The sequence below is a fragment of the Myxocyprinus asiaticus genome, chromosome 27, assembly GCF_019703515.2.
Source record: "Myxocyprinus asiaticus isolate MX2 ecotype Aquarium Trade chromosome 27, UBuf_Myxa_2, whole genome shotgun sequence".
In the NCBI taxonomy this organism is placed as follows: Eukaryota; Metazoa; Chordata; class Actinopteri; order Cypriniformes; family Catostomidae; genus Myxocyprinus; species Myxocyprinus asiaticus.
The window spans coordinates 11,633,341-11,661,316 of NC_059370.1; the positions used below are offsets into that span (position 1 = coordinate 11,633,341).

Consider the following 27,976-nt stretch of genomic DNA (forward strand, 5'->3'; position numbering starts at 1 on the left):
TGGAGTCTCCACGGTATCATGCACAATGAGACACGTGATAAGACGCGTGGATTGACGGTCTCAGAAGCGGAGGCAACTGAGACTTGTCCTTCACCAGCCAGATTGAGGTGAGTAACCACGCCACCACAAGGACCTACCAAGTAGTGGGAATTGGGCATTCCAAATTGGGGAGAAAAGGGGATAAAAAAAAATAAATAAAAAAAGTTTAAGTGCCCGACAATACAGCCACATCTATGGCATGTGCTACAGGAAGCTTGGAGTGAAATGTCACCTGAGTATCTGGACAAACTGACAGCTAGAATGCCAATGATCTGCACAGCTGTCATTGCTGCACGTGGAGGATTTTTTGATGAGAAATCTTTGAAATAGTTTAAGACATTTTTTTCAAATTGTAATAGTAATGTTTCATGTTATTAATGTCCTGACTATACATTGTGATCTGTTGAATGCCACTTTGGTGAATAAAAGTACCAATTTCTTTCCATAAGAGCAAAATCTGTACATTATTCCAAACGTTGCCGCCAGTGTATATACACACCAGAGCATGTGAGCGGAGCAGAGCGGTGATAATTCCAACTGAGTGGAGAGCGCCTTTTTGAAGATTCCACTCCGCTCGCTCAGGCTGCTCAGTGCTGCTCGCTCAACCCTTAGAATGCCCTTCGTGATATATGCTGGTTTGGGAATCTGCGAAATAAGCTATAGACCTGAGGTTATGGAGCTCTAACATTGTTTTAGTGAAGTTGCAAACCTTATAGCCTAAATAAATGCAAAGTATAAATCAAAGTTATGAACGAGGAAATCGAAAGGGAGTGTGGAGAGACCATGAGAATAAGCAAATATTCCTTTTGGAATCGTGCGTGTCACATTGCCAGAGAGCACGAGGAAGTGCTACGCGATGTAGTGCAGCAAAATGAATAGATAAGTAAGGTATCTTGTTGTTTTTGCCATCATGTTAGTGCAGCTGCCAGCTAGATGCAGGCCCGGTTCTGCGGGGTTGCGAACATTAGAGCACCCTCAATTGAATATGTAAGCTTAATAATACTGTATATTGGCAAAGCATTTTTCCTTGAATCCCGGCGAACACACACACAAAACCAATAAACATATATTTGTGGTGGTGGGGCGTGGTTGAGCTTGTGAATGGAGAGTGAAATCAGGAGATGAGAATGGATCATCACCTGGCAATGATTGTCTCTAACAGCTGTTTGTCATTGCAGTGAGAGTGGAGACAGGTTTTAAGAGCGAGCCGGATGCCAGTGAGGAGAGAGAGCTACCCACACAGACACACACCAAAAGAGCGTATGCTGAGTTTGCGCTGAAAAGCGAATTGTTTGAGTTATTCTTTAAATAAAATACCTGTTTGAGTTACCCCATATAATACCCCATCCTAAGAACTTTGTTACCAGCTTATATACACTACCGTTCAAAAGTTTAGGGTCACTTACTCGTTCTTTCTTTCTTTATTTTATTTTTTTCTTCACATTTTAGAATAATAGTAAAGTCATCACAACTATGGAATAATAGAAATATGGGAATTATGTTGTGACTAAAAAAAAATCCAAAATAAATCAAAACTGTGTTATATTTTAGCATCTTCAAAGTAGTCACCCTTTGCCTAGATTTTGCAGAAATGTACTCTTGACATTTTCTCAACCAACTTCTTGAGGTATCACCCTGGGATGCTTTTTAAACAGTATTGAAGGAGTTCCCATCTATGTTGGGCGCTTATTGGCTCCTTTTCTTAATTATTCAGTCCAAGTCATCCATTTCATAAAATTATTTTTTTTTTTTAATAAAATTTTAGTTTTGTAATTAAATAAATTAATATGTTGGCACAATTATATTTTTGTCTACAAAACTAATTTCAAACATTTAAGCATACGCCTTCAGAACAAATGATTTTTAAGATCATGAGAAACATTTCAGGCAAGTGACCCCAAACTATAAACACATCAGATGTCTTACTTTCCCTTAAAGCCTTTTCTTATCCCATTAACAGCAGGCCTGTCTGAGCTAGCCAGCCCACTCCATGAATGCCTCTGTGATTTATGAGAGTTAAGTCCCCCCCCCATGGGAGCAACTCTGTGCCAAGAGTCAGTGTGTACTGTGTAAGTCAATCTATTCTGTCTGTTCTGAAAGTACTTACCTTGAACTTCATCAGGTTTATCCGCTGGCTTGGATTTGGCAGGACAGGGAGTTACTCCGTGACTGCAGAAAGAAAATTCCCCTTTAGAATAAACACTTTCGTAAAAGAAAAGCTTAAGTCTGTGCCAATGAAAATGTTATTAAGCTATGCGAACTATGACATCTATGTCCTGGATGGAAAGTACACCCACAAATAAAGCACAGAGACTAAATCAACTACACGCCATTACATTTAATATCAATTAAAATAAAGGATGGGCGGTTTCTGCATTTTTTATAAAAATTAAGTTAAAGGTGAATGTGTATTTTTATTTTATTTTTATATATTAAAAGGTGAACTCAGTAATTTTTCCCTCAATAAAAAGTTTTAGCCATAAAGAAATGAATAGTGCTTTTGAAAATGCTGTATGTTTAAAATCATGTATGCGCACAAGAGATAAAGACTTCAGTCATGTGAGTTACCCAATGTTCCCAAATCAGCCAGAGAGACATTTTCAATAAAATACTGTATGCAACTTTAAAATACTTGTCCTTTACTAGCTTATTATGCAGAGACAAATATGTAAGCCAATCTTGGGTTGACTTCCTGAAGTGTGTCATCATGCACTTAGATTGTATTTTTTGATTTGCTTAAAGGTCACTATTAAAAAGTCTGTATCAGACTTTTTAATCAGAATACATACAAAATAAAACTACAAGGAATTAAATAAACATTTGAGCCCAGACCCTGTACTTCATAACTACATGATTAAATGAGAACAACACAGCATTGTGCTTTTAAGATGTGAATATGTCTTTTCATCGAGTTCTCAAATCTTGCCGAATTCATGTCCTGAAGTTCCTTGGGTGTAAACACATCAGAGTCGCCAAACAAGTCTGTTTGCAGTCTCTCTTCTCTTTTCATTGCCAGGGAGCATTTAAAATGATACCAGCCGGACAAAGCAATATAATGGATGAATAAATCTCTAGCCGAAACCAAGTACTGTTAAAGAATCAATGCAGATTGTTAACAGCGTTGATTATTAATCTGTTATTCTGAAACCTAATCCCAGTCTTACACACTTTTCAGCTCCATTACAAAACCTAACATGTTGCCCAACTAGGCAACATTTTTAAGCATAATAGGGTGCGCGCCCAACATGAAGGCTGGGAGATCCAAACAGTAGGTTGTAAAATTATGCTGCCTTATAAAGATACCCTGTTGTGACCAAAATCTAAGGTAGCATGTTGCTTCCACATATAAAGCAATATACAGTATGCTGTGTGTATGTGTATATGTGTGTGTGTGTGTGTATATATATATATATATATATATATAAACTCTAGAAACTGTTGTGCATGAAAATCCCAGGAGATCAGCAGTTACAGAAATACTCAAACCAGCCCATCTGGCACCAACAATCATGCCACACTCCAATCACTGAGATCACATTTTTTTCCTATTCTGATGGTTGATGTGAACATTAACTGAAGCTCCTGACCCATATCTGCAGGATTTTATGCATTAATCTGCTGCCACACGATTGGCTGATTAGATAATAGCATGAATAAGTAGATGTACAGCTGTACCTAATAAAGTGGTCACTTACAGTGTATATATATATATATATATATATATATATATATATATATATATATATATATATATACACACACACACACATACAGTACATATATATATATATACAGAATCTATACAGTATAAACACACCATATATATATATATTATAAAAAAAAGTTATATTTTAACTTTCACCATGACACCAAGTGGTCAGAGTAATTGCTTTCCTTCACAACTGATGTCAAACCTGACGTGATGCCATATTTGACAAAATGTGGATGCACATAAGAGGGCAAGAATTTCAGTGAATAATGGCTTAAGTTTTAGCCTGTCCCTTACACAAAGTTATTGGATGGCTTTAAATCACTTGGAATATAGCAAATGAGTTGTAAAGGCTTCTTCTTGAAGAACCATTTCTTTACGATACAGTTTTGGTGTCACTATCAACTGCTATTGTATTAAAACATGGACTGGGATATTCATTAATATGTTTCCTTTTGTTTTCTGCATACACTAACATGCTTGAAATTCTGAAATAAAGAAAAAGAGACTCTGAATAAAGAGGAAGGACAGCAGAAAGTTTTAAAACACTTTATGTACTCAAGAGACATGAGTCAACAGTCGATTTATCTCATTTGAGACAGAACCAGAGAAAGAGTAATCAGATGACATCACAACAGTGAATTATGCTTTTAAAGTACAGTCAGAAAAAAAGAGAAATATAGGAGAAAGAAAGCTGAGAAATCACAAAGGCCTACAAGACGCAATCAGAAAGAAAACAAAGTAGCAATAGAGAACTCCCCTAAACAACCTCAAAAACAATAATAATAAAACAACATGATAATCAGTTTGTAGAAAGAAAACCACTTGAAAGAGACTATGACAAACCAACAGATCTCACATATTCCTAGCGGGAACTTGACAGTTTGTGTGGTTATCCAACTATGCCTGCATTTCTTCTCACATTTGTTTTTTGCTATTTTTAATTTTGTTTTGGTTTTTTTTCAATAGCTTTACAACCCCACCCCACCAACTCCCACTCCCCCATTTTTTTTATGTATGGCTTTTGTATAGCTGGGGTCGATGTCCACCCACAGCTGGCACGCAGTGTTGCACTTGTATCTAGCATGGCTGTATGTCAGCCAACTCTGCCTTCTGATGCCTGAGAGGAGACCTTCAGGACTTGATGTTGAGGGCACGGGCGGACCTCTCGTGGTGCCAGTCTCTCAGCCTGGCATAACGGGGGCTCTGAATCTCAGAGAGGAACTTTTCCCTGCCATTCCAAACACGGCACAGAAAAGAAGACATGATCGGAGAAAGAATAGGAAATTAGGATACAGGAGAGAACAAATCGGACAAAGGCGAAGAGAGAAAGACATGCCAACACATACAAAAAACAGGAAAGATGGAGGGAAAGGAAAAAAGAAGGTAAAAGAGAAAGAATAGAAAGACAAAGATAGAGGGGAAAAGGTCAGAAGATGCAAGATATGCAAGCAGTGAATTTAGAAAAAAGAAAAAAAAAAGTCACAGTGAGTCTTTTGTTTAATAGCAGGCCCAGACGGAATCTGCTTATTATTATTATTATTATTATTATTTTTTTTTTGCAGCCTGATAGACCCGCCACTGTCTATGCCATTAATATTAACAACAAAAACAAGAAAACAAGAAAACCATTCCTTACACTTGGCTGGATAACTTTAGCAGTTTTAAAATAAAATATTAATGTATTATAATCATATAGTGAAGAACTGTAATCCACGAGAATGAAAAAATGTGTACTTGAATTCTTCTGATACTGCTGTTAGACATTTTAAGCACTGTTTTCTTAAATTGTTTCTTTGTTCTTATTTTATTACTGACTGTTTCCTTCTCTTGAATAATTACTTGAGAACTTGAAACAATGTTTACCCAATTAACAACTTAGTCATTTCGTTTTTGCATCTATAATCATCAAATTTCACTGGTATTGGTTCCGACAACTGAGATGTTGGTATCGTGACAAAACTGACTACAGTGTATATTAAAAATGTGCATGGTTGATCCTACTGTAATAGCATTATGAAAAAGTAGATGCCTTGCCATAAAAAGTGTGAGCACCGTTGACGTAGGGAGACAAACTCATTCGCAGTGCGTCATTAGATTGGGCGATTGCTGCACAGCTCTTTTGCCGAGGTTTGTTAACTGCAATTTTCTGATTGGTGGATTTTTCCCCACATAATCATGGGTAATGTAGTTCTTCACCAGGAATTCTGTTACTAAATGCAATAAAAAAAAATACAAAATAAAAATAAGTTGAAATAATGCAGACTGATGGATTCAACAGAAGTTTAACCATTAAAAATCAATTCCTCATATATATATATATATATATATATATATATATATATATATATATATATATATATATATAAATTAAAGGGATTTTTTACCTCCAGAACCAGGCTGTTCTATTTGAAAGGAAGTCCCACCTTTCAGTTACAAGAGCCAATCACCTTGTTGGTAAAGGCACGGTTTTATCTTATCTTTCTGAAACATGCTTGCAAATATGCTGGACCAACCAATCAGCTTTTTAGCCTAATTACAGTTAAAGCACAAAATGTATGACACTTTCATTCGATTTTATTGGCAATTTAAAACATGCTATTAAAACATACTCTTGGCAAACAGTTTGAAAGATTTTTAACAATCTTCATTCAAGTAAATGGAACTTACTAGCTGACGTTATATATTTTTGGAAAGATGACATGTCCTGTGGTGTGACATGTTATTCTCCTATTCTAACTATTTTAACAGAATTTTGTTCAATTCTTTTATAATTATTATGCATGCAGTTTATGACCTCATATTAATTGAATTTTCACTTTGTGAAATAGTTGTACATTTAAAAATGCATCTGTAACATTCCAGGAGCGTTTAAAATGAACAAGTGAAGACAAAAAGGTGATTAAAAATGGTTCCAAATTTTAACAGTTACAGGACCCAACAGAATTTACAGAATTTAACCCAAAATCATGATAAAAAAAAAAAATAAAAAAAAAAGTCCTTGTACATGTTATGCATAAACTTGCACGCGTATTACCTAGACAGAAAAAAGCTGCATGGGAGCGTTTCCAAAATAAACTACTGAGTAGACTTGCCTTAAAGCAACTTTGGTAGAACCTTGTGAATGGCGGGTGCTCAAATCCTGCAGAAATCTGGGGTGCAGATTCTGTATGGGCTTGCTCATAAGTCACAAAGAGCACAGTATTTTAAATAATACTGTAAATGCATGGATAAAAAAAAAACGTCTTTTAATGGATCAAAGCATATTTTCAGCACTCCATCACAGAGAGCTGATCACCTTCAGGTCTTAATGAGTGTGGTGAAAGGTCAGAGTCAGTGATTTAACACTTCAAACTGCACTCCATTAGCCAGTTCACAGCGTTCACACAGTTATTTACCTGGACCTTTTCATGTTCTCGTCATCCGGGTCCTGCACTGCGGGAAGCAGGAGAGATACACATCAGACCACCCGTTAAACACAGAGACAAACCAACACAGTGTCAGATCTACTGCCGAAGTCTACAAAATCACTTGTGGCTTGCTGCCTTTAAAAGGAACTACCCCCGTCCTCTTTTAACAGGAGAGTCAATCCCGGGAGATGTACTGGTACAGCAACAATGTTTGGCTGCACACCTCTCTCCTACCACTTACACGAGAGCAAATCACAGCCACTCAAGCTCTAGACTGCATAAAGGGAAAAAAAAAATCTCAGCTATAACCCTTTAAGCTATAGCTAGACGATAATTCCCTCTCCCTTATGATCCGATTCTCAATATCAGATCGGTGGTTGGGTCCTGCAGGACATGCTTTCATGCCCCTCTACATGAAGATTAGTCCTTGCCACTAAGTAAAGATGGGATTTAGGTGAGGAGGGGTTGTTTTCTTTTTGATGTTTTTTTTTTTTTTTACTTGGAAATGACAGGGCTCAACAATAAGAATGGCAAGATGGATCAGGGCCAGTTGTTTAGAATGTTGTGTTGAATTTTGCAGATTTAAATATGCCACCAAGGTAACTATACCTAAAGAGCAGACGCGGCACTAACAGGCTGCAATCTTTACATGTCTGACTTACTGAAGTCAGTGCCTGTGAGCTGGGCCAGGATTCGGAACGAGCGAGACTGGGTGGTGCCGGTGCGTGGCTGCCAGTCCTCTGTGTCCTCGATCAGTCTCTTCTTACTGCGATCGTTAGGGATGAAGCAGGCCATGTTCTCCACCCGCAGACCATGCCTAGAGACATGAGCCCTTCGTGACCTCTCTCATCCAAATCTAACCACACCAACACAGCACAACACGGAAAACTGCCGAAAAGCTTTGTGTAAAACGTGCAGCACAGAGACGACGGCGCCAAACACAGTGAGGGCTGTATACGCAGATCAAAAATCGAATCTGTATGGTGTGCATGAATTTTCTAAGAAAAATGTACCATGATAACCATAGTTTTTGGGAAAATTAACACAGTTACTTACTACAGTACAAGTTAATACATACTATTGTAAAACTAGATGTCAGCATTTTTTAAAGAGTGTTTAAGTGGTGCTTACGCAAACAAAACTTGGTGGTTGCCAGTAAAAAGAGCTCACCTTCAAGTCTCTGTAATATTCTTGTCTCTACATATAGCTCGGGTCCCTCCAATTTACCTTTATGAGACTTTTTTGTCACCAATTTTAATGTCCGCTAGGTGAAAAATGTCCAATAAAGATATTGCTTAGTACTACAATAGCATTTCCTCAACAATCTGCACAATTTGAGGTATCATTTATATCTGTAGCATAAACTGTGCGAGACATGTCACACACCAAAGTTTAATTCTTGGGGACAATAGTTTTTGAAAACCCAGCAAACTCTTAGCTAGCTCTTTTAATTGGCATTGGAAAATTTAGGAAACTTTCTTGTTTGGTTTAATTTCTACTTTAAAGGAATAGTCCAGGTTCAATACAATTTAAGCTCAAGCGACAGCATTTGTGGCAAAATACTGATTACCACAAAACTTAATTTTGACTTGACCCTTCTTTTCTTTAAAAAAAAAAAAGCAAAAATCGAGATTACAGTGAGGCACTTACAATGGCAGTGAATGGGAGGGTGATTTTTGAACATTAAAATACTCAGTGTTTCAAAAGTTTAGTCACAAGACATAAACAATATGCATGTTAACATGATTTTAGTGTGATAAAATCACTTAATAACCTTTTCTGTGTAAAGTTATAGCCAATTTTACAACTTCACTGCCATGACAATGTCAACAAACCCTAAAATTACGTTTTAAACAACTGTACGGGTCAAATAATGTATCCAACAAAAATTGGCCACATTCACTTCCATTATAAATGCCTCACTTTACCCTCGATTTTTGCTTTTCTTTTTAAAGAAAAGGAGGGATGATATGAAATAAATTGTGGTAATCAACATTATACCACAAATGCTGTCAATTGAGCTTAACTTGTATTGAACCCGAAATATTTCTTTAATGACAGTGGTGTCTAATAGAGGTTGACGGATAGTGGATTTTGCCGATACCAATAACTTTGGTGGTGAAAAAGGCATATAACGATAAATAAGGCAACAGTTTTTAAGTTTATAAGATAAAATAAAAAGTACTTCATTTCAGAAAGTACATTTTTAACTATACACAAGCCCAAAACACACAGTTGACTTATTTGGAAAAGACAGAGACTTCGCTCCGTTACAATGCTCTATATTTAAGTATAAAAGCTTTTTATATAGCCTATATATTCACCAGATGAAGAGATTTGTTTAAATACTATATTCTACATAGGAATAAGTTTTATTATTATTCACAAGATATGAGGTTAGAGACACAATGTATGTGCTGTTGACAGGGATTGTTTCCATATAGACATATTTTTTTTTTTTTATGCATGCCCTCACTTCACTTTAAAACACTTGCTATTCTAATCAAAATAACTAAATATGAAGTGAGGATAAAAATATGGATTAATATTGTCAATGATGAACGATTTAGATAAATAAATACCCACAATGAGCAAACACCCACAAGATTTCAGTGATTATTATTTTTTATCTTTTTTTTTTTTTTTTCAGTTATAGAGGTGGCTTTTCAATTGCAGAACCAAGCTATATCGGTCTGCCTCTAGTGTCTAACACTAAGTTACCACAGCTCTTTTTTTTTTTTTGTAATTATTATATTTAGGGTACAGATACAATGAATACCATGGTAGATTTTTCTAAGGGTTAGCCAAGCCAACATAACACTTTCTACAGTGCATCATTTTAGCACAACAGATTCAAAACTACATGCACAAAAACCATACACACAAAGAAATAAATCAAAACACCCATGGAAATTTCAGCCATAGAACATTCCGCTGTGCTTTAATGAAGCCACGCAGAGTGCACGGCCATATTTGCTAATAGTTTCAAACGGAGTGCCGCATATCAATACAGTTCAACTACTAAGAGAAAAAAGCAAATGAAAGAAACATGGTCTGATGTCCTCAAAAGCAAAGAAAGAGCGTTTATTAGTGAGGTCTGCAGCAGGTCTATGTTCTTTCAGCTGGTGCATTAGAGCCACATGCATACAGCACTTACTTTCCCTCAGGGTACAACTCCTCATAGAAGCCTTCTCCTCTAATGAATGGCAAGAGTGAAAGAAGACAGATAAAACAGGATGAAAAGAAAAGGAAGAGCAGCACAAATAACAATAGAGAGGAAGAGTGGGACCAGAACAAAGAACACAGCAGTCCATTAAAGGAACCTGACTTCAGAGTGACTGAATGGAGACCTATGAGCTGATCTTCACTACTGCAGTCTGAAAAATCAGGGAGTTTCTTCAACTACTGGCACTTTTATGTTCCAAGGGTTGATTTTTATTAAAACTAATAGATTTGAACTTTTATTTATTATTATTTTTAATGCATATGAAGGTCACATTATAATGGCTTATGCATTTCCATTTAGTTTTACCCTTGTCCCATACCAAGACTTTCAATCTCAAAATATGAAAATTTTAACTATACATTTTTAAAAACTATGCTAAATTAAACAAAGGGTAAAATAAAACCTTGTTGTGTAAAAATGATTTATATCATTTTTTTACAGACATTAAAACTCTCCTTCAGTTTTGGCATCTTTTCCACCACAATCAACAATTGCACACCTAATATAGTAGTTTCAAAAGTTAGTGTATTTATTTACCAAGTAGACAACAGTGTCAGTGTAAACAAGGTTAATATCAAATAAATATTTTCATTGTGCATCATTCCCAATCTAGCTGCAATTTTGCCAAATTATGCAAAACATTTATTAATAAATAGGATACATACTATTCTAGCTAGGTAATTAGCCTTGGCATAGTAGAGTCGGACATGTTATTCAAAATAAATGTCATTTCCACCACCATCATTACCACCACTAAATAAATGGTGATTTAAAATGTGGTGGAAATTTGCTCATGTTTGTTCAGGTGAAAAAAAAAAAAAAAAAAAATGTGTGAGCGGCCATTCACACAAAGTGCTCTTTCAATAACAAAAGCTAGATGCAGTGCAACTAACAGAACAGAACACAGGTGTCTTGAGACGTGTGTAAAAAGTGCTCCTGTGAGCGAAGTAAAAAAAACAAACAAAAAACACAGTGCAACAGTCAAAGACATCCATCTAGCGAATATTTACATAGAAAAACAAAAGAAAAACAGTGCGGACGTCCATATGTGTATATGCTGGACATTGTTAGAAGACAAATTCAAATAAACTGGTGATTTTGAAAAGTGTGATTTCTGAGGAGTTTCATTTATAAAAAAGTCTACAGACCAAATAGTGGAACAGAAAGACCAGGGCAGCAACACTGGGCTACAGCTGTACATTTCCAGTCTCATAATCAATCAATAGAGTGAGACAGTAACTTAGATATGAGAAATTCACTATCTCCAAAAGCCAGTACTGTAGCAACAATGCAGGCTTGGGAAAGGAAAGATAAATTATGTTTAAGAAAACACATATTTAGGAATGGATAATGGCAGAGCAACAGGGCTGGGTTTTGATCGCCAAAAACAAAAATTGCACACATTTCTCAGAGCAGGGGAAATAAGGAAAGGCATTACTAACTTGTCAAGAGCTTCCATCTATGTAATGACAAAGAAGATAAAAAGAAAAGGAGAAAAGAGAGTTTAGAAATGTTATTTAGGAGGAAAAATAAACAACATTTAGAAAGACAAGATGCAAAAATCCACATACCAAAAAAGAAACAAACTGTGGGTTTCTGACAGAAAACAAATCACATCCATGCTGTGAGCAACCAGGAGGCAGCAGAGCTGTTTCTATCTAAAGAAGTAAAAAGATATTTTTCCACTTACACTTTCCATGCTATTATTACTATAAAATATCCCAGAATCACCCCTTCAGCCAAAAATAACAGCCACTAGGTATAACTCGCATCAGATTGTTTTTTTAAAGCACCAACATTAACCTAATACGTGGTTCCCGTACTTTTTGACCAATGAATTTCTATGACTTTTCCAGTTGTACGTGATTACTGGGTAAGGGGTTTTAAAACAGTTTTAGAAAGACTGCACTTACAAAGAGCCTATTTCAAAGCTAGCATATGTTAAAAAAAAATGTAATTAAAAAAAGATCACATGACCAGCCAAATATTGCTCGCTTCATCTCACTAATGAATAGTGCATTATTTTAATGATATCAGTAACAGAACTGCAAGGTCTCTGCTAAACATAAAATTATACAAAGTGCAACTTTAAATTATAGAAATAGTTGTGACTTTTCCATGACTTGTCTACATTTTAAACATTTTCATGACCTTTCAGGACTGAAAATAATACATTTTAAATTATCATATTATTATGACTTTGGGAAGCCTAGATCTGGGTAAGTATAATAATAATAATAATAGAATATTTTCAATTTATATTTACATATTCTATTGTATTCAAATTCTATTCTATTATACATAAATTAACATACATTTAGGCATTTTTCATCCAAGTCAGTATTCAGATCCAAGAAAGAAAAAACAATAATAATAATAATAATAATAATAATAATAATAATACCATTATTAGAATATTTACACATTTGATATTCATATTATATTATATTATATTATACATAAACTAATACATACATTTGGGCATTTTCATCTTCCAAGCCACAAACAGTGCGTGCAATAGTGCCCCTTAGAGTGAACAGTTGTAAACACAAGCTTGCAGGCGTGTGGTGCAGTAAACATATTCAGAACGCTGACATGACTGTGTGATCTCCAGAGAACACGGAGACCTCAATACTGAGGTGCAAACACACAAACACTCCACCACCAAAGCTTCGATTCACTCTTTTTCCCTGCACTCCAAAAACTCCAAAGCTTTTACTTCAGTTTTCACCAGTAGAACATGTTCCCAGAATCCAACTGTTAAAAAAGTTCTTGCCTTAGATCGAGAATTTCCTATTTCTCGTCTTTTGAATAAAACAACGAGGGCACGTATTTTAATAAAACATACAGCACAGTCTTCATGGAATTTGTTTGTTAGGAAATGTGTGCTATAAGTTGGATACATACAGGAGCCTTTCCAAGTAAGGCTGTTAAGTAATTCAGCACCAGGGCCGTAACGGCACTTTGAGAGCTCAGCAAATTTTATGGGAGGGTCTCGGCTCTATAAACAGCAACACACAACATCAAGTCCTCGCCTAAAGACAGATTTCAACCTTCTCGGTCAGCTAGATCAAAACTTTAGACCTTAGAAGACCTTTTCTTAAGTTTACATGAAAAAAACTCCACTATAAACGATCAATTGACATCAATTCTACTGGACTTGACCGGTAACATCTGTTGTTTTGATCAGGTTAAATAAAAGTGCTCATTAAAATGCAGGACCTTTTCACGATCCTTGGCGGGAAAGAGACGCAGACTGTCCCCTCAAAGGGACGATGAAGAGGTCGAAAGGAAATCAGATAAAGACTGAGTGTTCAACCTCATCCCAAAACAGTTCCTCTCTGAGGGAGGAAGTCTACTCATCAGGGTCGGCAATGTGACCGCCTGTTCCAATAAGCAAGACAGACACAGCTGTTTAAAGCCACACTGTTTATTATATGCATACACAATAAACCCAGCCAAAGTGTGTGTCTGTGTGTTGAAAACACTAAAGGCAAAACTCCTGAACTTACTAACCTCAAATCTGCCTCCATGCCTCACTATGCAGTAGGGACGTTCAAGGCACCAGTACTTCAGTAACAAGCTGATAATATAATAAATACGTAAGGATACTAGTGTTCCTACTGTATCTGTAGCACTGAGTACACTCAATCAGTACCTGCACACGGTCTGACTACATTCACTCGCATGCACATTTGTGTGCATGGATAACGCCGCGCACATGAACGATCATTTGAAATTCTTAGTCGTAAATAAGGCGAAATTAAAGCATTTTTTAAAACGGAAACGCATTAGTGTTGACGCAGCCTTAATTTAATTTGTTAATATTTATATCCTTATTATTAACATTTAACACTTAACATTTTAAATAAAAGTGTGCAATAGCATACTTTTAGTTTTAGGAATATACCGTTCTAATGTGGTTGAGGAGTAAACGTATTGGAATTAATGCCTTTTCAAACAAAAATGTATTAGTGTGGGCGTGGCTTTCATTTAATTTGTTAATATTTATATATCTTTTTTTTATTAACATTTAATATTTAATGTTTTAAATAACAGTATATCCACAATACAGGGCTGGGTATTGCCAGCCACCTCACAATACGATACGCATCACGATACATATGTCAGGATACGATATATTGCGATACATCTCAATATCATGGTTAGATTTCCTTATGATTCACATGCTCTCAATTTTATTCCAAAAAATATTGGTATATTTCAGTTATGTCCATTTTGCTTGCAAAGTTAATGTCTTTTATCAGTAGTTTTTCACCACTTTGTTCACATTTTAGCTTTTAAAAATATAAAAATGTAATGTATTCCATCAATAAATATGTGTGTATGTGTGCGTTTATTGTTTAGATGCCTAATTTGTCCTATTTACAAGTATTTACATCAATATGTAGAACACATGTTAAAACCCGGTACTGTCTCTTTAAGGATAGGGAATGGAGTTGAATGTCCGATTAAACATGTTTTTGTTTTGTTTTTTTTAATCAGATAAAGAGCCATTATCAATGACAAATGCATTAAGTGGATCTCATCTTTGGACACACATTACAATCAAACCAAACATTTACTCTTAACACACAGCGAAAGGATGCTGAACTCAGTGCTGAACTGGTGAGTGAAATATGAAATATTACCATGCAGTGGCTAATTACAGACATTTTAAGTCACGTATGTGAGCGATACACTCTAATTGTAAAGTGCTGCGCATAGAGTAAAAAAATTGGTTTTGGAATTTAAAGAATCAATATCGATATAATCAAAATGAAGATCGTGATTTATTGATTTAGTTGGAAAATCATTATTTTTGCATGTCCCTTGTGTTAAATGCGTGAGGAAAAGTATCGCGATATATCAATATTTGATAGCATTGGCACAGTGCTAGCACAATAGCATAATTTTAGTTTTAGCAATGGTATTGAACCTAGGTACCTAGAAGCGTTTCTGAGTTAAAAGTAATTCGATTACGGTAACTAATTACTTTGTAAATAGATTACATCCAACACTGGTAAAAACCCTACTATGCAGGAATGCTACGCCATATGTTAACAAACTTTCCAAGTAAACTCCTCTCCTGTGCTCCAGATACCTTTTGCTGTACGCACACTCACTCTGTAAACTCTAGGAGCCACTGGCATTCTTACTCATTGGCATTGCTGTCTCATGACAAACATGAGGCTTTGGGAAATAAGACTAAGCTCATTAAGCAGGTCCCGTAGCGATCAAAGCGCGCTTGAAAGAGAGATTATGAGAGCGAGTGTCTGTCGGAGACCTGGCTGGCTGGTCACCTACCCATTGTGAGGCTGCAGTGTGCTGCTCGGCACCTGCGAAATGGTGTTATGCTTGGGGGCGTATGACACCGGCTTGATGACGGGCCCCTTGCTGGCATTGCCAGGGGCTGCGGAGAACGGCCGCGCCATCTTGTTTATGCTTGTGCTGGGTGCAAACGAATACTTGGGCTGACTGGATGCAGGTGCAAGTGAATCCTGAGTGTGGAGAAACAAGACACAGTGCAAAAACAACACCATGCAAATCAGAACATGCACACAAACACACATTTTCAAAACAGGGTTAAGCGCCATTCAGAACTGAACTGAGAATGCCTTAAATTCAGATTAAATTCCTGAATTTGAAATGAGGTAGCAAATAGGATGCAGGATTGTAATTGTAATTCAAATATAAACAAGTAAAATTTAAAACTAAATTCAAAGAAAATTAATATAATACATTTCATTTCTCATTATGAATTACCAATTACCCGGCTGGTCAAAGGAGGCAGAGGAGGCTGAGGCTCCTCAGAAAGTATTTTAAAAATAACGCAATGACTAAAGTTATAAAATTAACAGTTGTTTTAATCAATTTACCTACTAACATACACCAGTTTAAACTGAATGGAAAAATGTGAATCCCCCGGAGGCAAAATGAAATTTGCTTCCTTCCGCGTTTATAGCCAATCATCATCAGAAGTAACCATTTAAGCCAATCAGCTTTCAGTATCGCATTTACACTTCATCAAGCCTGCTTGTGGTTAATGTGACAGGTGAAGAGAAACTTTTAAAAGATGCCAAAGATGGAATCAAATTTATTGGAAGATTTAAAAACGTGTAAAAGACTAAACAAGTGGAGGATGGAGTTTGTCTTTACATACAGTATTAATGAGTAGATGATACTGTATATAGAATGGGGCCCTCCATTATTTTATATACTGTATGTTTGTATTGATCGTAGTCTGTAACTAGCGCTGCATCATTTGTGTTGAGTTGGTGCGCAGAAAGATTAACATAACAGTAGTTATCGAGACTATTTTAAGATACTGTATCATGGAGAGGAGACCATCTCCTCTCCATGAGTTTATGGGAGCATAATTACCAGCAAAAAACATGATATTTAGACCCACTTCAATCTTTTATTGGTTTGATATTTTAATAATGATTTATATATTTGTCTCCCTGGAAAATTCCGTCACAGACCGCCACTGCACGCAACATGTGGGGTATTTCCAGAAACATTTGATGAAATTCATGATAAATGTTTGAAAGGTTTTTTTTTTACATGTATTTCATTAATTTCATGTTTGTGTTTTTTTTGCAAAACCTCTGTTGTGTGACTGTGTTACATTTCTTTGAATTGCAACTCATTCAATTCATGTCAGGTGTGGCCAATTCAATTCAAATTTTAACTCAAGAATTGAAAAGGAAACAATTAAAAAATTCTGAACTTTGCCCAACCCTGTTTCATACGCACAATGCCAGATTCACATTTAATGTTTAATCCTCTTCAAATGTGAGGATTAAAAGCACAAAAGGTGTAAAATCGTCTTGATGTCTTCTCGCAGTAAATTACTGTACGAGCTCAGTGAAAGTGGAGAGGGATTGTTTGAGAAGTGTGAATGCACCCTGGTCACAAATATTTATCTTGAGATCGGGCCAAGGTTCAGCTACAAGATCCTCCCAGCATTCCTGCTGCACTCAGCACTTGACTGGTTTGAAAGTATAACTTTAAACCCACAAGAATATGTTGTGGCTATTGGAGACCTGTGCAATAGACTTTTGCAGCCACACGAGAGCACCATTTCTCCCATTCAAGTCAAGAGTTCAGTGTTACTTCACTTTATGGAGAATGCTGCATTCATTTCATGATTCCACATCAGGACTGCACTGTTGCATGACAAGTACAACCCTGATCTAGAGTCTTGTTACAGCATGTGCAGATTGCTGGCTGGGAAAATGTAGATTTTATTTGGGATTGTGCATTCTGTGGTCATGCAAATTCACTCAAAACTGTTCAAAATAAATTCAAAAACTGGTGCATGGAGGTTTAAGGGAGAGCAAGATGTTTCACATTTGAAACAGACAGACAAGTGGACAAACCACCCGAGCTTCCGCAAAACACAGCAACTAGTGAATGAGAGCCATTTAAGAGCCTGAAATATCCAAGGGGACTCTAGGACTATGAGTTATGAGCAATGTTTACAGAAGAATAAGCTGAAAATGGTATATGAGTGTGTGTATGTTTATTTTGCAATGCTTTGGGGACAAAATTGTCCAAAGAGCTAAATTTGACAAAAACTCTCTTTGGGGATGTCCAGGGATGTCCTCAAAAGGTAAAAATGACTCAAAAATCAAGTAAATATTTTTGTTTTCTAAAAAGCCAAGTCATCTTTTAGAGGTAGGATTAGGGTTTGGGTTAGTCAGTATTATTTATAATAAGTTTTATATAAAAACAGAAGTCTATAGGGCTTCGTCATTTAGATAGCCAAGTAAATGTGTGTGTGTGTGTGTGTGTGTGTTGGTTTGACCTTCATTTTGGTGATGAAAATGGCTTCACAATGTAGAAAAACCTGACATTTGTAAGTAATCAACTACATTATGAGGACACCCAAACCGTCCCTGTAATTCAAACAGCTAAACACATTCAATAATAAATAAACATGCTAAATAACGTTTTAATGACAATTTTAAAATGCGAAAAGGTTTCTGTGAGGGTTAGGTTCAGGGTTAGGGTAAGGGGATAGAAAATCTCATTATCTCAGTATAAAAAAACATTATGCCAATGTATAGTCCTCGTAATAATAGGAATATCAATATGTATGTATGTGTGTGTGTGTGTGTGTGGGTGTGTGGGTGTGTTCATTTCTTAAGTATCCAAAAAGCAGATGGAACTCGCGAACAGATCCTAAATGTAATTCTTCAGATTTCAGGAGCTGGTTGATTAGTCTTGCGAAAGCTCTGCGGTTCTGTTACACAGAAGACAGAAAGACTGACTGTCTTACCTTCTGCTCTCCTCCAGCAGGATGGAAAGCTCTGGAGGGAGAAAAACAGAGAGAATGATTCATAAAATTACTGGGTTTCACTTCAATATTTATAAAAATGTTAATTAACAGAGACTATATGGATGAACAGCCGGCCATTTGTGCCAAATACAACAAGACTCATGGGAATTATGCCCGTTCTCACTGGCACTAAATTTCATTTTATCAGTCTGAATGGAATGTTGCAGCTGCAAATTGTGAATGAATGCAGGGCTCTAATCCAAATTGCTTTGAGAAGGCATACATCTTATAAACATGTGTATTAGAAACAGATCAGAAATTGCTCTCAATGATACAAATGCAGTTATTGGAGTCATAACAAAAACCCATAGCGACAACATAAATTCACAATAAAATACCTTTTTACAAAAATGTTTCCTTTGTGTTTTTTTCCTAAATACCAACCAGAAAGTACCAACCACCAACAAATACCAAAGAAATACTTCACTATGTTGGTGGCATGTCCAAAAACATGGTAGTACCATGGCATTCTTTAAAGTATCTTAAAATACCATGAACATACCATGGCACGTGAATATGGTAATCATTACAGTGGAATATGGGTGATGGGCTTTTTTTAAATATATATATATAAAGTGTATATTTTAGTGTAAATTCATTCTTTCACTATTTTGAATGATCTTTTTAATGTTCTTTTTAAACTGTCCAGCTGTGTGACAAATACATTTTGAAAAGTAGGCTACAAATATTCCATGTAGTCTCTCAATTAATACAAAAACTGCATGCATAAAAATTATAACAGAATTAGAAAAAGGTTTAAATGAATGCTGAAATGCTTGAAATTTTCATGACAAGGAAATTCCCAAATCTCAAAGTACCATGGTATTATCTTCAGATACCATCACTGTAACACAATGAAAGATGACTAGTAAGATTTACTTTTTTCTTTTTTCCCCTCGCAAGTTTTTGCAAAGTGAATTTAAATGGTATAAAATTAAGTAAAATCTACTTAACTTTATGACATAATATTGATTAAAGTGAGTAAATTTAACATTAATACAGATGTATAAATTTAAGTAAATACAGTAACTTGTCCTTACAAATCTGATGTGCATGGTACTTAAACTAAGTAATATTTAAATGAACATTTCATTAGAACATTTCACATTTTGTACTTTCCTTATAAACACATTTCATTATGTACCACATGATACATGCAGCCTTCCACAGGGAAGCTTAATGCTTTCTATGTAGTCTATTACACAATATCACCTTGCATTACAGGCGAATGAAACAAGATACAGTGCTGTGCACGCAGACCTCAACACTAGTACGTGCATAAAACAGGATGGAAGTAACAAACAACAGATAATTCTTTTGATCATGAACGGGTAATTGAGTAGAAAATTAACTTTAGACTTCACAAAATAAGAAGTTACCAAACGTAACAAACAAAATCAACAATAAAAATTGTGTAAGTAAACTTGCAAACAGTGAAACCATGCAAGCTCATTAATTATTCAAGCCCAGTGCATGCTGGGAACACCAGTTTTGAAAAGTTACTTATGTTATTTACCAGTGAAACGTACTCAAATTAGTGAATACATATGACAAGGTTTTCTACTTTATGATTGGTACATGATGATGCATTGTAAAGACAACAAACAATCATAAATAATATATTTAGTTACAAGCTAGAGCATTAATATTAACCTGTTTGAATTAAGTACAAATGTATGATTCACTTAATACGTTCGAGTTCACAATTAAACTTATTGAAATGTAGAAAGTACTTAATCTATTCTGCTATATTTAATTCACCACTTAATAATTTATGTTCAGTGCATAGTACTTTCCATAAAGGAATTTTTTTTTCTTTAAATTTCACTCTTAGCCAAGAACTTGTGTCCTAAGTTATAGAGAAATAATAGCATTCCACCAGTGACCCTCTATGAGTCTGCATTTCCTGTGCCTGTAAACCACTTCCTGTGTCACTGATGGTATCCTCTTGCACAGTGGCCAGTGTGAGGAGACCTCTGAGAGAAATATAGAGAAAAAAAAAAAGAATAGCAAAACCATCTAGATCAGGAAGACCAGGAAATGGCACAGAGTCCAATAATAGGCAATTCACAGAGTCACACTGGGCTATTGTGGCACAAACATTTGCAAAGGAAAGGAAACTGCTCCCCCAGATTATACTGTAATTTATCAGCTTTTCTATCCTTTGCAAGTAAGTATGGATCTGAAAAATATGAAAACTTGACTTTAATGCTTTGAACAAACACTGCATTGACCGTGACGACAGTCAAACAGAAATGGCAACACAGGGATATAAAAGCAGGGCAACGCTTTAAAAAGACAAAGCTATAAAAGAGACTTTGTGCTTCAAAGTACGCTTCATACCACAATTCAAGCGGTTTCCCAAACAGCTATCAAAAGGCATGTAAACTAAAACGACACCATCCTCTGTCATAAAGTATTCTGGGGTAAATATAAGCATGTTCAGACATTTGTCTTCAATTACGCCTTTCTACGAGATAAAAACACCGTAATTCATCTCGAATAGACAGCATCAGACAGTTTAAAGAAACACTGACATCAAAAGCAAACCAAAACAATAGTCGAGGTAGTCGTCATCTATCAGCGTACTGGGCAAAGCAGTAATTATTACAGAGATGTTTGCACAGCCATGTAACAACAAACTCCACAAAAAAAATTATCTAAACTTTACCATCAGTGATACAACCAAACAGGACATACCCACTTTCTCAACTGACTCCATGCACCAGCATTCCGAAAGGTGTGGCCTCTTTCTCAGACAAAGAGCTATCTGGGGAATCTACCCTACTCTGCATCAGCAACATTTTATGAGTAAACTGAAACAAAGCACTGTTCTGAGTTTTCCGCCCGCATTCCAGGGACGGTTTTAGAGAGAATGACTCTGACATGAAACAGCACTCATGGCCTGAGTTTTAGGGAAGAGTTTACCAAAAAATAAAAATTCTGTCATCAATTACTCACACTCATGTTGTTCCAAACTCAAAAGACTTGCTTTCTTCTGAAGAACACAAAAAGGAGATATTTGGAATAATGTTCAAGCTGCTTCTTTTGATAAAATGACAGCAGACAGTGACCAGGGGCTGCTACGCTCCAAAAGGTAAAAAAAAACAACAAAAAAAACACACACACTATAGCCAACTCACATGCTACATTTCTAGTCTTCTGAAGACAAACATTAGCTTTCTGGAGACTGAAATTGAAGTCATTATTCACTGTTAATCTTCCCATCCGCTGCAGCAAAATTCACGTATATATTCAAATATGGTGCATCTACTTTGCGCAACGTTTGACGTCACTGGTCTCAAGCGACATTAGTTCTTGAGTGTCTCATAACCAATCGTGATATGCCAAATTTTAATATGAAGAGGTGTGAATGAGATTTGAGAGCTACGACGGAGGGGAAGATTTTCAGCCAATAATGATTGAAAATTTTGGCCTCACTTTTTTTCAGTATCCCGTGTAAGAGCGCCACATTTTTTAGACACCGTTTCAGGTGAAAAAACATAGCAACTTTTAAAAGCGTGCCTCCAGACACCTTATCTCCCTTATATTAGTTACACAGCAACTAGCTTTTATGTTCAATGAAAGACAGTAAGTCATATGGGTTTGGAACGACATGAGGGTGAGTAAATGATGACTGAATTTAAATTCTTGAGTGAACAAACAAAATTTTATATATGGACATCAGTTTCAACACTGAGTCATGCATATATAAGCAAAGCTAAAAACGTTTGAGGGAGAGGCTGTAATTCTCAGCACAAGAGTATTTTTCTTTTATCATCTTCTCTTAAACAGACCATTACTAACCGCTACAAGTGTGTACCTACTGTTTTTACATATAAATGATTCACACACCTAAAAAAGGAAGAGAAGCACATTCATAACTGCGGTTTGGAGCATTACACGGCTCTTTGTAAGCGTGTGTACATCACAGCGGCCTAATGACAAAGCAGGAAGGAGTACATCTATCATTCTGCAGCTGTGCTCATCTCTTCCCATTGCTCATCTCTTAACCACAGACGCCAGACTCTTTCCATCCATTCTCGATCTGTCTGAGGGCAGTATGGTCCATTTCATACTTTTGTTTCCCAAAAGGAATGCAGTGTAAGCAATCTCTAAATTGTGTCGAGAAATTGGAGGGTTTTTTTTTTTTATCTCTGTGTTGAAAAGGGAAGGGTAGCTCCCATGAGGGAGCTATCACTCTATCTCTGGCTTATCTGCTCTACCTTTAGCCTAGGTTCATCTGAGCCATCAGACAAAAGAACAGTTTTACTACATCTGAGAGAGAAAGAGAGAGCGAGAGAGACTCTACAAGAGTGGTCCATGCATTTAATACCCCTAAAATCTATCAGCAACAAGAGGCCTGAAGATCTTCATGTCAGTTAAAGGAACATACCCCGTTCAAAACAAGTTAAGCTCAATCGACAGCATTTGTGGCATTTTGTTTATTACCACAACAATTAATACCCCCTTTTCTTAAAAAAAAGAAGCAGCAAAAATCGAGGTTACAGTGTGGTACTTGCACTGGAAGCCAATTTTTGGAGGGTTTAAAAACAGAAATGACAGCTATAATTTTATAAAAGCACTAACATTAATGCTTCTGTTAAAACTCATGCATCATTTGAGTTGTAAAGTTGCTTAAATCGTTGTTTTTACGGATGTTTAAGGGTTTACAGTGTTACGTCGTCATGGCAAAATATAACTTTACACAGAAAGGCTTGGTAAGTGATTTTATCGCACTAAAATCATGTTAACACACATATTGTTTACATGTTGTGACTAAAATACTCACCGTTTCAAAAGTATAATGTTTAAAGATTTATTTCCATTGTAAGTGCCTCACTGTAACCCAGATTATCCTTTTTTTTTTTTTTAAGAAAAGGAGTGACAAGTCAAAATCGATTTTTGTGGTAATCAACATTATGCCACAAATGCTGTCAATTGAGCTTAACTTCTATTGAACCCAAAATATTCCTCTAATTTTGTTTAAATGTCACAAAGTCTCAGGCCAAGCTGTTATCAACAGAACTGGCAACAGAAAACAGAGCTGTAATTAAGGAGTTGTGTTGTTACCTGATAGATCTGCTCTCTAAAAGCCAAAGAGACAATTTTGGCCCGAATTAAAATATTTAAGTGAATTAAATTTTGGAACTGTTTAGAAGTCAAAATGTTATGTGCATTTTTGAAAGAAGAGATCAAAATGAGTAGCTGAAATATCACTATGGAGCGCAAAAGCGACCAGCCACTTTTTAAAAGTGACCACCCCCACCCCAATTCTTCAGTTATTAACAACCTAACAAATTTCAGTCGAGCCTTCCTTGGGGAAAAAAGCCTAGCATTTTAGAAAGTTACCGCAGATGCTGTTGCCTGAATACATTTGTTGTTTTGTTATCACTGCTGTGCCTAGTGCAAAAATGATAGTCTATCCATTTTAAGACCATTATGAATGGGTTAATGGTAATGCATTAATCAGAGAACTCAACTTCCTCCTTCACTTTTGACTTTAATGATACTGAAACTCAAAGATATCGATGAGAGACAATGAGTAAGTGTATGTGTGTGTATGTACCTGCTCAGAGTGAGAGTAAGGGAGTCAGCAGCTGCTCTGATCTTGTTCTGTGCCTCCACATGGGTCATCTCCTCTGCATTGGCATCACAGATGGAAACCACCCAATCTCCAACACCCACTCCAGCCTGGGCTGCCTTTCCCCCTGGGGTCAGCTAAAACCACCAAAGAGAACAAACTTTAGTCATCTCTTTAATGAAGTGGCTCCTGTATTCAATTCATTGACTTCCAGATAACTAAAACATCTCAGCTCAATCACTTGAATTCTAAACTAGATTTCTGAAGAAAATGTGTCGCTTGCTCTTGCAAAAGTTGACACATCAAAGGTTGGGTGGCTACCAGGGCATTGCCATGCGGTTGCCAAAGTGTTCGGAGTGATTTTTAGCACACTGCTACAGTAAATGGTTGCTAGGTGGTTATTTGTTGGCCTATGTCAGAAGTATAGATATATTCCAATGGTATAGATGATATTCTGGTCCCTAGATATCGCTCAGGTCATTCCTTCAATGTAAATGCATGGGATTTTTTTTACCAACTGAAATTCTTAATTCCAATCTCTAAGAAATGGCACAGCTTTAAAAATGATTTGAGGTATCATTCATGCCAATTACACATCAAAGTTTAATACTTAGGGTTAGGGATTTGAACAAACCTCCGACCAAAAGTAGTAATAGTTACACTTGCCTTAAGAAAATCCCCTAATAAGAATATCCAAAGGAATTTGTTCATTTATTTAATATCTAAAAGCTGCTGAATTTATTATAATTTGACCCAGATCCGGTAGACGTCTAAATACAGGGCTTTTTGCTCAAGTAGGCCACCAGCAAATGAGAAGATTAAAGGGGAACATTTCTCACAACCTGCAAACCTGTATGTGACGAAGAGGAGGGTGGGGCCCCAATCAAGCTAATCAGCCGAGGAGAGGGATAAGTGTGGCGAGATCCGGCAGTTTGAGAGAGAGAGAGCCATACGCAGCTGCCGTGTGTGTGTTTATGTTTGTGTCTTTTTGTTTCATTAAAACATTATTTTGATGGTTCGTCCGGTTCCCGCCTCCTCCTTTCCATTGAAAGCCGGGAAGGGGGAGGGATGCGATGTCGTTGAGTCCTCGCCACTACCAGCCAACCCATGAGCAGCTGCGGTCGTCCGTCCGGGAACGGAGATGTCACTGTGCCTGCCGTTTCCCCCCCATAGAAAAGAGAATAGAGAACAAAAAAAGAAAAGGGGGGGGGATGAGTGTGACCGTCTGCCCGGGGCCGGAGGACCCACTACCGTCCACTGGGGCAGGAGCGAGCTGTCGTCCGCCAGAGGTTGGAGAGTGGCTGAGGGCCGGACGATAGCGTATCTGGGCGCCGGCGAACCAGGCATTTCCTCTCTCTTCTCCCTCGCTGTCGCTCCGCTTTGCCCTTTCCCTCTCTTCTACTCCCCCCCCTCGTAAAAAAACTGTACATAAGATGTTTACCATAACAAAAGACAGTCTAAAATAATCCTGTACTTTACTGCAGAATTGACTTTTATAGTTTTACAGTGTAGGGCTTTCAGATAAGACTGACTTGCCAATGAGGTAAACCACAGCATATAAATCACCCAAAGAAAATGTGAGTGTCCAAATGAGTCGGCCAAAAGGAAAATTTGGAAATATACTTGTGCCAGTCTTACATGGAAATGAGTGTGCAAATATCTGAACGTGGAAATTGTTGTGTTGTTTTCAAGACTAGCGCGAGTTCTGTTTAACTTTATACACAAATTACTAACAGTCCTCTGATCTGATTGGATGGGTAGCATTCCAAGAGTGCTGATATTTAGTATAACAGCACTGGGACGCTTCACTGTCTGGCTCACTCTGCTTGTCTGTGTTTATGTTATTTCAGAAAGGCTACCAGTCTGTGTGTTGCTCTGCAAGAAAAAAAAAATAGTTAATCTGGCTTTGGCTTTGTTTGGAACTTTTTTTATGAGCGGACCTAGAATAGACTAAATAATTGACCATAATGTGTCTAAAATGTATATACAATATAAAATGTATATTATGGAAGCTCGCGTCCAGACGTTATAGCTTGCAAGTGCTCAGTCTGGAATAGCAAAACCAAAACATGAAACTCCATGGCTTCGTCAGCCTGTGTCTGATGCCTTCTGGAAAATTCAAGTGTGAACAACCTGAATGACACACAAGCCAGAATAAAGACCCTGCCAAAATGATCCACCATTTGAAATTTCTGAACATTCCTCCCAAAACATTTGAGCTCCGCCAAGCTTCCGTGCAATTTTCCTGACCTGTTGTTGATCTGGCACCCACTAAGATTAATGAGAATTCATGATGAAACTTTGCTCTGAACTCCACTCTCAACAGAACAAAATAAAATGATCTTATAATACTTTTTAGTCATTTGATGACATTCAATATATATATATATATATATATATATATAGCGATTTAAGTGTTTGCGAAGAAATGGTTTAAAAGGGTGACTTTTTCTTCAATCAGAGGAACCATAATTTTGACCAAACAGCCATTGCAAACAATATGTTTCTAAATAGTAACCATAAAAACAGTATTTTAAATGCTTATTTTTGTTTATATTACAGTATGTAGTACTGTAAGATTTTAAAATAATAGTTCACCCCAAAATGAAAATTGTCGTAATATACTCACTCTCATGTTGTTCCAATCCCATAAGCGCTTTCTTTTTTTATGCTGAACACAAAAGGAAAAAAATAAAATGAATATCCCGCACCATCTCTTCAATGGCAGTTAATATAAAGACTCGTTTAAAAAAAACAAAAACAAAAAAAACAACAACATCCAAAAGTATCACAAAAGTAGTACATGTGGCTCATATTCCAAGTCTTCTGAAAACTTTCGGTAGGTTTTGGTAAAACACAACACGATAATGCCATTTTGAAAGTCATTTATTCAATTCAGAATTTTCATTTTTGAGTAAACTATTCCATTAATACATGAAAAATGGTGCATGGGGAACAAATGTATTGAGAATACTTCTGAATGAAGCAAACGATGCTTGAATCTGAGTTTTTAATCAAATTATTGAATTGGAGAGTTCATTGAATTGATTAATGAACAAGAATCAAAATTACTAACTCTTAAGAGGTTTAAATCAGGGAGGCTATTAAACATCTCCGTATTAAAGCTGAAGTATATAATTTCTGCACCACCAAACAGAATTGCAAAAAGAAACTTTGTTTCCAAAACGGCTTTCTGAATACGCCCCCCATCTGCCATTGTCAAACAATGAGATAGTCCCGCCCCCAACTCACGCCACTGGTTGAATGTCGTTGTTGGGACGGGTCTAAGCAGGGTCTCTCAAAACAAACAGAGAAATTGTTGAAGAACCACAGAAAGAAAATTAAAAAAGAACATTAACCTATTGGCTTACTTATAGTTGTGTCTGCATAATAAGATGGGATAGGAGAAGGTATTTTAAAGGAACTGTTAACCCAAAAATGAAACTTTGCTGTTAGTTTTCTCACCCTCAGGCCATCCAAGTTTCTTTCTTCATCAAAACAGAATTTAAGATTTTTAGGATTTCATTTCAGGCCTCCTCCTCTAAACAATGCAAGTGAATGTACTCCATTTTTTTGACGGCCCAAAATGCATATTTAGGGTGCATCAAAATAATCCACATGATGTTCAAAAATGATGTTGGAGTATTTTGATTTTAGAAGA

The 27,976-nt window shown here is 36.5% G+C and overlaps 1 protein-coding gene across 3 annotated transcripts in view; it reads right to left on the bottom strand.

Moving 5' to 3' along the window:
* The window catches only part of LOC127418303 (PDZ and LIM domain protein 7), a 60,574-nt gene that overhangs the window by 11,681 nt on the left and 20,917 nt on the right, over positions 1-27,976 (bottom strand). For 2 of the 3 annotated variants that reach the window (XM_051658833.1, XM_051658834.1), the window contains exons 3-9: positions 24,301-24,452; positions 18,672-18,702; positions 11,827-11,843; positions 10,316-10,354; positions 7,821-7,975; positions 7,147-7,183; positions 2,147-2,208 (exon numbers count right to left, since the gene is read on the bottom strand). In XM_051658833.1, the coding sequence (XP_051514793.1) occupies positions 2,147-2,208; positions 7,147-7,183; positions 7,821-7,975; positions 10,316-10,354; positions 11,827-11,843; positions 18,672-18,702; positions 24,301-24,452 (493 nt within the window). Of the gene's footprint in view, positions 1-2,146; positions 2,209-7,146; positions 7,184-7,820; positions 7,976-10,315; positions 10,355-11,826; positions 11,844-15,691; positions 15,886-18,671; positions 18,703-24,300; positions 24,453-27,976 lie in introns of all 3 variants that reach the window. The other variant, XM_051658835.1, reaches the window with a different exon arrangement.